A 15,960-nucleotide genomic window follows, 5' to 3' on the forward strand; every position below is an offset into this window, starting at 1 on the left:
CTTAGTGCCCAAAAATCTATCAATCTTGGTCTTGCATATACTCAACGACTGAGCATCCACAGCCCTCTGGGGCAAGAGAATTCCAAAGATTCACAACCCTCTGAGTGAAGAAATTTCTCCTCATCTCGGTCCTAAATGGCCGACCCCTGATCCTGAGACTGTGACCCCGGGTTCTAGACTCTCCAGCCGGGGAAACAGCCTCTCCGCATCTACCCTGTCAAGCCCTCTAAGAATTTTATACGTTTCAATGAGATCACCTCTCATTCTTCTAAACTCCAGAGAATATAGGCCCATTCTACTCGATCTCTCCTCATAGGACAGCCCTCATATCCCAGGAATCAATCTAGTGAACCTCCGTTGCACCCCCTCCAAGACAAGTATATTTTTCTTAGCTAAGGAGACCAAAACTGTAAACAGCACTCCAGGTGTGGTCTCACCAAGGCCCTGTATAATTTCAGCAAGACTTCCTTACTCTTGTACTCCAACCCCCTTGCAATTAAGGCTATCATACCATGTGCACTTGCACATTTTGAAATATTTCAGCCCGATTTCATCAGGTGCTCCTTCCTCCTAATTAAATCAACAGTATTTAAGTACAGTGTATTCATCTCAAACAAGAGGGTGCTTTTTGTGTTATTTATTTGTTAGTATAGGAATTCTGCTTTAAGTTTTGTACGCCTTTTCAGCTGAGGAAATGATTGATCTCTGCACTGAGTCTAATAAGTTTCAAGTGTTGAACTTGCCTTTGGTAGGTTAGCTCCTTCAAGAATAAACTACACAAACAGCACTGCAACGTACCTCACTGGCAATCTTGCAAGATAGGAAATTCTGTGTGAATATGCTTCTGTAAGCAGATGCCATGAGTTTTGTTTACATAGGATTATTTGTCCTAACTTAATTCTCTCACTACTGTAATCCTAAAGTTTTAAACTAATGCTTCCAGGCTTAAGATTTATACAATGGGCCCAAAATTCCTGGCATTCCGATCTGCTGACCTAGTGCAGCAGATCGTAGACACTGTCCCAGATCCTGGGGATGGAGTCATCTACATGGCCTGAGCGGGCCACCCATGCCTGCGAGTGTGCATCAGCGGTGAAGACCCTGAATTGCCAGTGCAATGTCAGTCATGCCACTTGAGAAGGCCCGATGAAAAGTGGCCTCATCGTCTTTTCGGCTTCCAGTGCAGTAGGCGAGCCTCTTTGGGAATGTAATCGATTAACTTTCCCTCATTAAATTTTGGGGCTTGTTTCCAGGCCTTAATGGGACTTTCACCTGCTCTCAACTGATGAGTTCCGCTGAGGTCTACAGAAGGCATAAAGGGCACAATCCCAGAGGTAGCCCTGAAACTCCCCATGCACACATAATGTGGCTGGAATATCCTAAGAGTAGAGCTTAAAAACAGACCAGAATCCAGAGGCAACCTGACTCAGCTGCATTTTCTGGTTCCTTGACTGGAGATCCAGCCTAATTGTGCTTTGGCCCAGACTGGAAGTTTTAATTCTGGTAAAGTGAAATAGGTGTAGTTTGTACCTACATTTTATTTAGTCAAATCAGAAAGGAAAGTGAATTTCAAAAGGTCTCCCAGATGGTGGAGCTCACTATCTTAACGTCTCTGCATTAGATATTGTGAGCTGCTAAGTATACTTTTGAAATTATGCACCTTCTTGACAGTGTTGCTTTTTGTCTAATATTGGAATGTCCAATTTATAAAGTGGAGCTCGTCGTAAGCTGTTCATCAATGCATTCTTTACTTTTATTTTACAGAGGGAATTCCTCAGGTTTACTACTTTGGCCCTTGTGGAAAGTACAATGCCATGGTACTAGAATTGCTGGGACCTAGCTTGGAGGATTTATTTGATCTTTGCGATCGAACATTTTCCATTAAAACTGTATTAATGATAGCGATACAGTTGGTAAGTGTGGTGAACCAAATGATTGGTATTTGTTGTGTCCATTTTAGTTTATGTAAGCACAAGTGAATAAATGACAACTGAATATTCCAGTACATTGTGCTAAAGTACAATATGGTATGGCAATTATTAAAACAGACTCAACTCAGCTGCTCTAAGTGGCAGCCTTCCATACTGTATCACTTCTACAAGATATTGGGGATGGGGGAAGTGGGGTATACTTTCATGTACAATTGCGCACATATAGATGTTTTTTCTAAGATATGCTTTTGGAGGACGAGTAAGCAGAAGTGTGCATTTTTGAAAAAGTTAATATAGTATATGGTAATAGTGGAATTTGAAGTTATGAAAGGGAAGTATGTTTTACTGCATTGTCACATAATCCTAAATGTTTAAAGGGATATAACTATATGCTTACTGATGTCTTTCTCCCCCTCCCCTTTGGCCCTGTTTTGGAACTGCTGGTGAGAGGCAGCCTGGAAGCAGGTGTTTTGTGTAGACTATTATATGATAACTTGAATGGAGGGCAGAATTTCTTGTTCATAATGGCCCAGAAATTCGGGTCTCCACGGGTGAGTACGCACGGGGTACTCACCCGTAGGCCCGATGGAAGTGCCGGTTTCCTGCAAGCACTGCGCATGCGCGGGAAACCGGCACTTCCGTTCCTCTGAATGAAGAGGTTCAGAGGTCGAACGCGTGCGCGGGGGAGGCTGCGCGTGCGCATCAAACTTAGTTTTTTTTTACAAGTTTCTCCGGGAACGTAAGCCTGCAGAATTTAGAAATGTAAAAAGCAGGCGTAAGGCCTGCTTTTTACAAGGTAAGTGGTGAATTAATTAAAATTAAAACATTTTTTCCACAGGTTTATTATTTTTAAATACTTTAAAGCAAGGTAAGTTTATTTTTAGCCCGTTAGAATATAAAATTATTTTTTTCAAAAATTTAAATTATTGTTTAAAATAGTTATTTCATGTAATTTATAGTTTAGTTAAAAAATGTGATGTTTTTAAAAAATTTATTTGAAGGTTTAGTGCTATTTTGGGGCCGTAGTATTTATAAGTCTTGACAGCACTTCCTGTCAGACTTATGAATGGAGCATTCCCTGCTCTGATTGGCTGCCCATGGCCCACGTGATCCCAGGGGGTGCATCGAACTAACTGCGCCCCTGGGATACGCAAGCACTGCGCGCCAGCAGCTGGACCAGGCCCAGGATCGGAATTCCACGGGAGCCCACAGCTCAACGGCCGGCGCGCAAGGTAAGTGCAGATCGGGGGCTTGCACCTGCGGGAAGCCCCCGACCTGAATTTCTGGGCCAATGTCATGCAGGCTGCAGTAGAGTAGAACATAAAACAACTTCTTCCAAGCATCCTATAACCAGAGGTTCTAAAGTATGAACAGGATAATCAAGGGTGATCGAGAGACATGGCAACTCGCAGGATTCCCTATTTAATATCATGGAACTTTTCAGTAGCTTGTATTTCCTCTTTACTAGAGATTCTGTGGGAATGTTAGTGTCTTGAACTCAATTTTCTTAGAATCTAAAATCATTGTGAGATTCAGATATGTTAGTTCACAGTAATGTCTTTACAGTTGTTTAATATCAGTTTTATTTCTGAGGTAAAATAGTGTTTCAAAAACTTTTCTGCTTGTAAGTATGTCACTCATAGTTTCAGAAACTTGCCACAAACTGCAATTTGAAGGGACTGAGATACTTTCTTCCCGTACCCTAAAGTCCCCAAAACTCTGCTGTGGAAGGGTATGATGTAGTTTTGTTTCTGTGACCCTTCGCGTGCTCAACTCTTTTCTCTAGTTTTAGAAGATGGCGGCAAATATCCCTTGTTCACTTCCAATTAACTTGTTTCAGAGTGGCATTTGGAGTGGGTTGGTTTGGCAGGTGGCTCTCTTAATTAGGGATGCTATCTAGTGTAATGAGCCCTCGAAATGAAGGTGGGGGAGCGGTGGAGGAATGCTTGAAAATGTAATTACATTCATGTAAAACATACTGTCCAATGTGCCATGGCAGTGAGTGGTAGGATGCATGTATATTTTCATCAGTATTTCTCTTCCTCTGATACATTCATGATACCAGCTTTAGAACTTGAGGCAGGAACAAAGGCTGGCGGGGGGAAAGATTCAGTTGTTTGTGCCTCCCGTTAGCGCCTTAAGAGGGCGCTAATGGGGCACAAAGCAACTAACGCCCGGGCGCGGCGATGTTTGCGCCGCTCGCGAAATTAACTAGACATTTTGCGGTGGCACTAAACACTACTGCCACAATCTCCTGCGCCGGCAGATCGTGACATCAGTCGAGTGCGTAGCGCCCCGGACCGGATATCCAATGACTCCCCTGCCTTACCGCCTGCCACTAACAACGACAGGTTGAGGGGAGCGTTTTGCAGTCAGAAAGGGACTGGGGGAGCGCTATTTAAAGGCAACTGCTTCCTGCCTTTTTTTGTTGGTGACATTTTTGCACCATGCATTCTGAGAGAGAGAGACAGACTTCTGGAGAGATTCAACGCTGTGTGAAGGAGTTTTGGGTACTGCGCAGCACTTTGCAGGTTCATTTTGATTTGCCCTTCCTTGCTTCGCCAGTGCTCTGAGGTAGCGCCTCGCTCCTCGGCCTTGGCACCTTAAAACAGATGTGAAGCGCCTGATTTAGCCCTCCAATCACATCCAGGGGCGATAAAAGCCAAGTTTGCCGTCAGAGGCGATAATTAGCGCCAGGTGCTAAACTTTGCGCACGGCCGATAATGGCGCCCCAAAAGGGGCGATACTGAATTTTTCCCCCTTGGTGTTATAGGCAGAGGCCTTCTCTGCTGCTGAGCCATGTATGGCAGGGAGATGAGAGACGATTGTAAATTGGGTAAAACGGAAAAGCTTATGATCCGTAACATCGATGCTGCTAATTAAGTCAACAGCACACCAGTACTTGAGCTTGAATGTTTCATGATCAGCATCTAGGCCTGGGAATGACATTGGTTTGATGATGGGGTCTGTAGCTGGTATCAGCTGAGCATCTCTTTGGACACCTGAATTAACAGGTTTTTATGGAAATGGAGAAATAACCATCAATTTTAAAAATGCCTTAAAGGTAGGATCTTAAATAATGTGTGATAAAATTTTTTGGTGTGGCATGGAGAAAAGTATTTTGTATTGAAATTATGACCCTTACACTTAACCTTTTCCTTTAATTACCTTATTTGATTTTCTTTTGTGTATATAGATAATTCCCTGACTGCAAAATGTAGCAGAGCCTGCAAGAATACCGTTAGCTCAAGTATAACAGCTAATTCTTGTATAACCTAATAATATGTTCCATTCTATTCTAACTCCAATTACTATTTGTCTCGGGGGGGGGGGGGGGGGTGAAAATTGTACAAACTGCACACCAGAACTTCCCTTTATCTTTTTCCTCGCCACTCCCGTGAAGAAATATTTAATCAATGCATATCACGAGTTCAGCTTTTAGGTGAGCCATTACCTTCTGGCAGGGCTGCCATCAATTGCTATTCTGATACTGTAGCTGGATTCCAAGGTCCACAGTGGTGTCAGTAATAAAGACTTTAGAATGCAGAAGTATTATCCCAGATGCAGCTATAAATGAGGTAGAACTACTCTGAAGTGCAATCTGAGATTATAATTAAGGCACTGTTTCTCCACATGTTCAGAAAAATCTCCCTGTTGCAAATGGTTTAAACTTGTATTTGTGGAAACTGGGTAGTGTAGTTGTATAGACACTGGGCTTTCACCTATCGAGACCTGTGTTCAAATCCAGCCCTGAATGATGAGAAGAAATCCTCCATCTGTTGGCTGCAAGGATCCGTTGTGAAATAAGTTTGGACAGTCTTAATCCAATTCCTAGTGAGCATGGGCCGAGAACACAAACTGACAATTGACAATCTCACCAAGGTCACAGGATAACTGATGTGGAAGTTTGGGAAAATTTGTCATACTGGTGCTGTGGAGGGTGCTCTTGGGATGGGGCTGAGGCACATTGTTGGAGCTGAGTAGAGTGAATTGTATTCTGCATCTCCATCGGAAATAAAAAATTAAAGTATGGGGGAGAATCCGAGATTAATAAAAGTGTGTACGAGCCATTCAGAGAGTGCAAGACAGAGAATTGGCGCGTGGAGAAAAAAAGTTATAAGAAGAGACAATTTTTAGCTTTAACCTTAACCAACTATTATTTTAAAGCTATTCTAGTTTACTGTAGGGATGGAAACAATTGTGAAGTTGAAGTTACTGTACAATTTTGATTAACCCTGCAGTGTTGAAGTAACCGCCTAATCCATATTGTTTGTCTTTTCAGATTACACGGATGGAATTTGTACACAGCAAAAGTTTGATATACAGAGATGTTAAACCAGAGAATTTCTTAGTGGGCCGACCAGGGAGCAAACGACAACATACCATTCACATCATAGACTTTGGCCTTGCCAAAGAATACATAGATCCAGAGACCAAAAAGCACATCCCATACCGAGAGCACAAGAGCTTAACCGGGACAGCACGATATATGAGCATAAACACACACCTAGGCAAAGGTAATTTCTTACTGGTATGATTTGGAAGGGAAATAGATTTTTGAGGAAGCTTCCTGCAGAGAAATGAAGACGACCACCAGACTGAAACTGGGAGTGGAACAGTTGGTACTGCATGCTCTACCAGACAGCTTCAAGTCATCATTATTAACTTCTGTGATTGTCTAGCCATGCTTTCATTGCCTATATAGTTCCTTGGCTGTTGCACTATGTTTAATGTGTGCTTATTGCATTTAAATATTCTGGATAATATTTATTAACAAACTCAGGATCAAGAATTTGTGTAAGCTAACTATCATAGCCTCTGTTTCTCCAATATATCACAACTCATTAATAGTTCTACAATAATTTTGGATCTGTCTGATAGCTACATAAGGGATTACAGCAGACTCAAAATTTAAGATGTGAGATATGGGTAAGCAGCAAAGATGGAAGGAGAAAATAAAGATGAGAATCGATCCCGTGGGTAAAGTCCCTCCCACTGTTGCACTAAAATGTGCGGGTTAGGTTGATTGGCTATGATAAATTGACCCTTAGTGTTAGGGGGATTAAATACTTGGGGTTATGGGGATAGGGTGGGATATGTGTTGGTGTAGGGGTTACGGGGATCAGGTGGGATATGTGTCGGTGCAGGCTCGATGGGCCGAAATGGCCTCTATCTGCACTGTGGGGTTTCTGTGATTTCTGTGATTCTGTGAAAATACATAGACCAGAAATCGGGCTCGATCTCCAATGTATGCTGAATTAGCTAATCCCTGCCAGGCCAGCAGTCGAGACACTATGGACCAAATGCTGGAAAATGGGATTAGACTGGACAGGGATTGATGGTCGGCGCAGACACGATGGGCCGAAGGGCCTCTTTCTGTGCTGTATAACTCTATGACTCTATGACTACAATTGGCCTCAACAGTCCAGGCCTCTGGTTAGGAAAATCAGCCCAGGTTCTTGCTCCCGATTGCTATCCAGTGACTTTTGATGTCAAGTGTGTATGTGTCCAGCTTTGAATGAGAGCAGGATCAGGTTTAGCTGTGTTGCTCTCAATGTTCGAATATCCTGCTGGCGTCTAGCTGGCATATTTAGAATGGCCACTTGTACAAGACACTGCATGTGCCAGCAACAATTAGCAGTTTTAAGGAAAGGAGACAATTTGGTCAAGGGAGAGACAAAGAACTAAACTTTTTTTTAATCCTGTAATAAATACAAACCGCAATGTGCACATAATTTGCAAATTTCTGTTTCTACCTAATAAATCACCATTATTTTATTTTCTTCTCTCCATATATAAGATAATATGGTTATTGGAGTGATTAGCATAAATAGTACAAAATCTTGGCTTCAGACCTGCAACAGCACAGAAGTAGTTGGGGTTAACTTTGTATGACCTAACTCAATCAGCATTAGACTCGCGGCATTGGGTTGGTTCAACTTCATATATAGTTGCAGAATTACAGCCTCAAGAATTATAGGACCAAGCATAGTCAATAGCTTTTGTATGTTCTCTATTTAAGTTAATTGTATTAGCAGTAAGACTTACAACTGGTCCAGTAATAGTTGCATGTCATGCTAAAGTTGAATCCTGTCCTGCATTAATCTGGTGGTTTCTCTCCATAAGATGAGCTTGCTCTGGCATTTAGGTTATGCCTTATCTCAAGTCCTCACAGTCACCAGTTGTTTCTGCTTCAGCTGGCAGCCTCTGCTCTTTCCTAGATTATCTCATTAATGAAGTTATACATTTACACTGCATTTCTTCTACCTCAAGAATTAAATTACAGGATTGACTGGTCATTGCTGCAAAGAGCTCTGTCACAGAGAGGAAATTAGTTCCCTGAACTTCTGTTATCCTTTCTTTCAGTATTAGTCTGTGTTCCTTTGACTGATTTAGTTTTTATTCTGAATAAATCAAGACACAAACTTTCTTTTGTTGTCTTTCTCTAAGCCAGTAGGGTAAAGTCTTGTCTATTATATCTGAAGCTATCTAACAGGATATTGTTTATAGAATCACATAGAAATTACAACATGGAAATGAGCCATTTGACCCAACGAGACCATGTTGTTCCTCCACACATACAGTAGTCCTAATCCCATGTGCCTGTCCTGTTCCCGTTTACCTTTATTCCCTTTTTCTTCAACCACCTATCTAACGTTTTCTTAAAAGTTGACATGGTCTCTGCTTCAATCACTGACTTGTGCATTCTACAAACTCGCAACCCTCTGTAGTTTAAAAAAAAAAAAGTTTCTCTTCATTCTAAGCTTCTTACATTTAATCTTGTATCTATGTCCTCTCATGCTAGACCCTTAACCACTGGAAGCAATCTTTTACTTTCTACTCAGTCCGATCCCGGCATAATTTTAAACACCCCTTATCAAATCACCTCTAATATCTGTTCTAACAAAAGAAGCTCCAATCTTTCAAGTCGTACTCATATTTCCCAATACCAGGCAGCATCCTAGTGAATTTGTGCTATGCCCTCTCCCTTTCCTCAACATATTTGCTATAGTGTGCAGCACAAACTACGCATAGTGCTTTCAACTGTGGTCTTACTAAGATTTTATACAGATTCGCTATTACATCTTGACTTTTATATTCTATACCTCATGCCATAAAACTCAGTAATCTGTTTTTTATGGCTTTATCCACTTGAGTGCTGCTTTTAATGTCTTGTGAACCTGACCCTTAAATTCCTCTGCTCTTCCATAGCACCAAGCCTGCTTCCATTTAGTGTACAACTGCTGCTGTTATTTTTGACCAAGATGTAGCACCTCACACTTACATTGAATTCCATCTGCTATTTTTCAGTCCATTCTCCCATTTTATCAATATCCTGTTGCAGCTTCCTTTGGTCTTCTAAAGAATTATCCATACCTTCTATTTTGACACCTGTAGGCCAATATCCAAATAATTGATGTACAGTGAACAGCAGTGGCCCAGAACTGAACCCTGTAGGACACCACTGCACACTTCCAACCACTCTGAGAAACTGTCCTTAACTCCCATTCTGTCCTTAACTCCCATTCTGTTTCTCTCTTGTAACCAGTTTTAAATCTAGTTTGCTCCAATTCCCCTTCCTCCATACCCCTTAATCTTCTCCAGTAGTCTATTGTATGGTACTTTGTCAAAGGCTTTCTGAATTGACATGTACATCACACCACTGTGTTTCCCCCATGCTTGTCACTTCCTCAAAGAGCTCTTATCTTGCATCCCATTTCAGAATTGCTTAGAATCCAATAAAATGAATGTGATCAATCCTATCGTGTTGGCATTACTGCCAATTTTCCTTCAACCTCTATTTGCTGGACTAGCTCATGAGTGCCCTCCCAGTCCCACAGTTGAAGTGGCAGTGTAAGAAACCTGGGTTCATGATCAACTAGAAAAGATATGAGTTGTAGCCATTGCAACACCTTTTGGTCATAGAAACTCATTTTCACATATGGCAGGATATTTTCTCGCTCCAAGATGAGCTTGCAGTTAATCAGGCAGAATGTTGTCTCCAGGTTGGATCAAGGGTTCAGATCACCTTTCTGATCCATGCTGAAGTCGTCACAAACCTTTGCAGCTGAACCTCCTTGTGTAGTGGTTGTTGGTCCACTGTCTGTTCCAGTCAACATGGACCAAGAAATGTTCAGTGCACTCAAAGGGTAATCTTGAGGGACGGCTCTCCCTGGTGGACTGTGGCTGCCATCCCTGCTGTGCCTCATACTGGAGATAGAAGCCTCTTTCCCTTGGGGGGGCTGTAGACTTGATAATGGGACCACCGCTGCCACTCTTGGAACGCAAACTTTAACTTCGCAGTCTTGGCAATATGAGATGCTTTTCCAGAAATGGATAGTTTCATAAATAGATAAGGAGAGTAGTGGTCCTTGATGGCCTGCCAATATCTTGGGAAGTGAAGTTTTTTTAATACCTTCTCCTGTTTCTCTTCAGAGCATAGATCCTTAATGAGTGTTGGATAGAGGAAACTATCCTCCTCATAATTACTTTTTGACCAGGGATCTAGTGCTCAACCTCAATCAGCTTATTGGGATCTTATACAGACACATTCTTCTGAATCATATAGAGGGTCAGATGTGGCACAGGTATTGACGTCCAGAGCTTCCAGATGATGGGATGGAAAACATTTGTTCACTGAGACTGTCACTACAACCTATTCGAATGTGAAGGAGCACAATTTTTATTGTGGTTGCAAATGCTTCGAGATTAGTGATGCTGCTATGTCTTTTCTTTTACCTTCTGTGCTTCTAAAAAGCACCTGCAAAGTACAACCTTTTCACTTGTCAGTTAGCAACCACCTGGGGCATTAGCCAGTTGTCAAAACCATTTAAACCTATGTGCATAGCCTTCTGTTTCTTGCACTTGGTGTTATTCTATTCACCCTTGTTTCTGCACAAAGATGAGTCAATTGAATGTTTTCGGGTAGGCCAACTATATTTAATTTGGTGTGTAGCCAGGACAGTCCTTGGATCTCTTATTTTTCCAAGAATTATAGCACCATTTCACTTGCAATGCCAAGTATAGCTACCACCTTGCATTTCTTTCATTGAGCAGGATTATAGTTTAACTTATTCTCCCGGTGCTCAATAGAACCAAAAAATGTTAATTTACATGTTTTCACTGAACATCATTACTGTGACCGGGCAGCGAGTGCTTAGACACTACAGTCTGACATGCTGGTTTGCAGATGTAGGTCCTCAGTCACTGCTTCCAGTGTCATCCTCATTCTTGGAATGACTTTCAACTTCCACATATAAAGCTACCATGGGCCCTTTGATTCTTTTCTGACCTTGCACCGCATCCAGCTAACTTTCTTGTGTTGCATTGCTCTGTACATTTTCAGTCTTGATGCTGCTAACTCTGACAAAACAACTAATGGTTTGGTTAAGAATAAGGCCTAGATTATGGCAAAGTAGGAAGAGCACCTGAAGAAGATAACTGCATGGCACAAAGTTTGGCCTGGATGTTCTGGTGACAAATCACCCATTATTGGGTGATTTTGTGGTGTAAAAATGGGGTGATGTGCCCTACCGTTACAATCTTGTCCCAAAAATGGGCATCAAAAAGATCAGTTAGTATTGCTGTCCACCCAGAGGCCATACTGCCATATGTAAATGAGGGGCATATAGTATGGTTAACGTTCCCATGCCTTTTCAACAACTATTTAACGTAGAAAAATGTCTTGGTGTTTCGCAGAGACATAAGCACCATACTAAAGGAAGGCATACTGGGAAGGATGTACAAAAATTTGGTCGAAGGGTTGGGTTTTAAAGAGGGTGTTAAAAGTTGAGAGGGAGCTGGAGGGTTTAGGGAGGGAATTCCAGAATGTGGGGCCAAGATGGCCGATGGCCCCAACTTGACCTTCAGAGAGCCACCACTATTTGGATGGCAATATGAACACCACAGTGGTATCATTGAGGGTGGGTACTGCATGGAGGGAGGGCATTTTTGTTTCCTGACTGAGTTTTGCAGCGACTTTGCCTACGCAGTTATTTTTCGTTGGTCTCATTCTGGAACTTCATGAACTGGGGAAATGAGAGTTCAGACATTGGTATAAAATTAACTAGTTACAGAATTTGCCAACTCGGATGTTTACTTTGCTGAGGTGAATTTACTTCCTTGAATATAGTTATATTTTCTTTATAGAACAAAGTCGAAGGGATGACCTTGAAGCACTAGGTCACATGTTTATGTACTTCCTGCGTGGTAGTTTGCCTTGGCAAGGTCTGAAGGTGAGTGAATCTCCAGTCTGGCACATTAAGCTATCCATGTATGCAAGTAATCTTTCTATTATATACCCCAATTACACTTACTAAATTCAAAAGCAGGATTTGGAAATGGGCAGTATGAAAATGCTGCTTTAAATCTAATATTTCAGTAATCTTATGTTTTATATCCTTTAAATTTATATCCTTTATAATGTAGCCAATCACTCAGCAAGATGGCATCATTATAAAACTGAAGGGATTAAAGATCTTGGCAAACTACCAATTTTGTTTTAAGCACCACAGAAGAGAAATTAAATACGAATGAAATGTTCCTGAGTGTCCCATTTCTAAATTGTTTTCTCCCTTGGTAGTACAGCTGAGAAGGTGAGCAGGTGAACTTCTTTCAAATTACTGCTCTTGAATTGCTCACTAGGAAGTACACTGGGCTGAGTTACCTTCCGGTTTTTTTCTCTTTCTGATAAAGTGGCTAGTTTCCATTCAGTACCACCCCTGACAGTAGCAGTCTAGATTGAAACCTCACTCTGGGGGAGCTCCAAGAATGGGACTCGATTTACAGTCAACGACTCCCAATATCACAGCTTTATTTTAATGATTTTTCCTCCCAGTTCTTCTGCTATGTTATGTTTGGTTTAGACTCTGTTGATTTGAACTGTGAGATCCAGAATTAAATATAGCAGTTGTTTCTCCAAGGAAAAATTATGTGGAGTTTCAATCAATTTTTTTATGATCTCTGTAACCTCGCTCTCTTGTTTGAAGAAGCAGTGGGTTTTTTATGTTGAAAGATTGATAATGCGGAAACAAGTTGCAAATCCTTTAATCCGATTGCATTTACAACTTTGATTACATCTAATATGCCATGCTTCAGCACATCGACATGACACACTGCTAAAATGACTATTTATAGGACTCCACTGAGCAGACCAGTGAACAAATATTTTTTTTTAATGAAAATCGGGGAAGAATTATTTGAGCAATTAATGGTATTTGTTAACAATTTTGTTAAATTTGGTGACCATTTTTGAAGGGACTCAATTAGATTCTTTAATGTCAATCTATAATAAGTATTGCAGCTGTGGACACTTCCTGTTATCATGCATTCTGCATCATGACATTTTTCATGCCTCTGTCGCACCTGTGTAATACTTGCTTCTACTAACTAAGCTAAATTGTCTATATCCCTACTTGCATTCTCTGGATTGTTAGTTTAAGACTCTGGATTACTCGTCGAGTAACATGACCACTGCGCTGTCCTACCCAATCAGCTGGCAAGTGGCAGGTAACATTTTGCACAGCTTAACTGCAAGCTAATAACCATCTCCAACATAAAAGAGCCCAACTAACTCCTCCTGAGATTCAATGGCACCACCATCACTGAGTCCCCCATCATCATCATCTTCGGGGTTGCCATTGACCAGAAACTTAACTGGACCAGCCACATAACTACTGTGGCAAGAAAAGCAGGTCAGAGGCTGGGCATTCTGCGGCGAGTGTCTCCCCTCCTGACTCCCCAAAGCCTTTCTACCATCTACAAGGCACAAGTAAGGAGTGTGATGGAATACTCTCCACTTGCCTGGATGAGTGCATCTCAACACCATCCAGGACAAAGCAGCCCGCTTGATTGCCACCCCATCCACCACCTTAAACATTCACTCCCTCCACCACCAGAGTACTGTGGCTGCAGTGTGTACCATCTACAAGATGCACTGCAGCAACTCGCCAAGGTTTCTTCGGCAGCACCTCCCAAACCCGCGACCTCTTCCACCTGGAAGGACAAGGGCAGCAGGCGCATGGGAACACCACCACCTCCAAGTTCCCCTCCAAGTCTCTCACCATCCTGACTTAGAAGTATATCGCCGATCCTTCATCGTCGTTGGGTCAAAAGCCTGGAGCTCCCTACCTAACAGCACTGTGGGAGTACCTTCACCACACAGACTGCAGCGGTTCAAGAAGGCGGCTCACCACCACCTATCGAGGGTAATTAGGGATGGGCAATAAATGTTGCCCTTGCCAGAGACGCCCACATCCCAGAAAACGAATTTTTAAAAAACCAACACCATAGCTACAAGAACAGGGTAGAAGCGACTTGTGGCTGATGCTTTGACCTTCAAAACTTCTTTCTCTACAAGGTACAAGTCAGGAGTGTGATGGAATACTCGCCACTTGCCTGGATATGTACAACTGCAATAACATTTAAATATCAACAATGTCTAGGAGAGAGCAGCCCATAGTTTCAGAATAAAGGGTCGCCCTTTTAGAACTGAGATGAGGAGGAATTTCTTCTGAGGGTCATAAATCTGTGGAATTCTCTGCCCCAGAGAGCCGTGGAGGCTGGATCATTTAAGGTGGAAATGGACAGGGCAGCACGGTGGCATAGTGGTTAGCACTGTTGCCTCACAGCGCCAGGAACCCGGGTTCGAATCCGGCCTCGGGTGACTGTCTGTGTGGAGTTTGCACATTCTCCCTGTGTTTGCGTGGGTTTTCTCCGGGTGCTCCGGTTTCCTCCCACAGTCCAAAGATGTGCGGGTTAGGTTGATTGGCTATGATAAATTGACCCTTAATGTTAGGGGGATTAAATACGTGGGGTTACGGGGATAGGGTGGGATATGTGTTGGTGTAGGGGTTATGGGGATCGGGTGGGATGTGTGTCGGTGCAGGCTCGATGGGCCGAAATGGCCTCTATCTGCACTGTGGGGTTTCTGTGTGTGTGATTTGGGAGTGAAGGGTTATGGGGCACGGGCAGGGAAGTGACTGAGCCCAAGATCTGCCATGATCTTATTGAATGGCGGAGCAGGCTCGAGGGGCCAAGTGGCCTATTCCTGCTCCTATTTCTTATGTTATATGGGATCTTGGGCTTCATAAATAGAGGCATTGAGTACAAAAGTAGAGAAGTTATGCTGAACCTTTATAAAGTGCTGGTTAGGCCACAACTGGAGTATTGCATCTGGTCACCACACTTTAGGAAGGATGTGAAGGCACTTGAGAGGGTGCAGAGGAGATTTACCAGAATGGTTCTGGGGATGGGGGATCTTAGCTACAAGGACAGGTTGGAGCAGCTGGATTAGTTTTCACTAGAGCAAAGGAGGTGGAGGAGTAATTTGATAGAGGTGTACAAAATTATGATGGGTTTGGATAGGCTGTTCCCACTAGTTAATGGTACAAGGACTAGGGGACACAGATTTAATTCAATTCAATTCAGTTCCATTTTTATTTGTCATATATGCAGCAGACGTGTGTACTGCACAATGAAATGTTGATTTTTACAAGTCCTCCCAACATTGGAATAAATATGGCATAACAATGATAAAAATACTAATAGAAAGCCAGTAATAATAAATAAAACAACAGTAATATAAATAATAATAAATTAATCGTTCATGAGTCTTATGGCCTGGGGGTAGAAGCTGTTTCGAAACCTGTTGGTACGAGACCGTATGCTTCGGTATCTTACCGGATGGGAGCAGGGCGAAGAGGTTGTGGCTGGGGTGACTCGCGTCTTTAATGATTCTCAGGGCCTTCCCCCGGCACACCTCGGGGTAGATATCCTGCACAGCAGGTAGTTTAATTCCTATAGTGTGTTGTGCAGCTTTCACTACCATCTGTAGAGCCTTGCAGTCTGTGGCGGTGCAGTTGCCATACCAGGTAGTGATGCAGCCGGACAGGATACTCTCGATGGTGCACCGGTAGAAGTTGGTGAGAATCTGGGGGGCCATTCCAAATTTCTTCAGTCTCCTGAGGAAGAACCGGCGTTGGCATGCCTTCTTGGTTACGACGTCGATGTGAGGAGACCACGTTAAGTC

General features: G+C 42.5%; 1 protein-coding gene across 6 annotated transcripts in view; it reads left to right on the forward strand.

The window, feature by feature from the left end:
- Positions 1-15,960, forward strand: part of LOC147108142 (casein kinase I) — a 139,795-nt gene that overhangs the window by 94,895 nt on the left and 28,940 nt on the right. For all 6 annotated transcript variants that reach the window (XR_015080533.1, XM_086004647.1, XM_086004645.1 and 3 more), the window contains exons 5-7: positions 1,765-1,913; positions 6,214-6,448; positions 12,081-12,166. Coding sequence is in view for 5 of the 6 variants with exons in the window: in XM_086004647.1 (XP_085860773.1) it covers positions 1,765-1,913; positions 6,214-6,448; positions 12,081-12,166 (470 nt within the window). In the remaining variant the exon portion in view is untranslated. The remainder of the gene's footprint in view (positions 1-1,764; positions 1,914-6,213; positions 6,449-12,080; positions 12,167-15,960) is intronic.

This window comes from Somniosus microcephalus, chromosome 13, assembly GCF_052327205.1.
Source record: "Somniosus microcephalus isolate GS21.2 chromosome 13, FLI_Smic_1.0, whole genome shotgun sequence".
Lineage (NCBI taxonomy): Eukaryota > Metazoa > Chordata > Chondrichthyes > Squaliformes > Somniosidae > Somniosus > Somniosus microcephalus.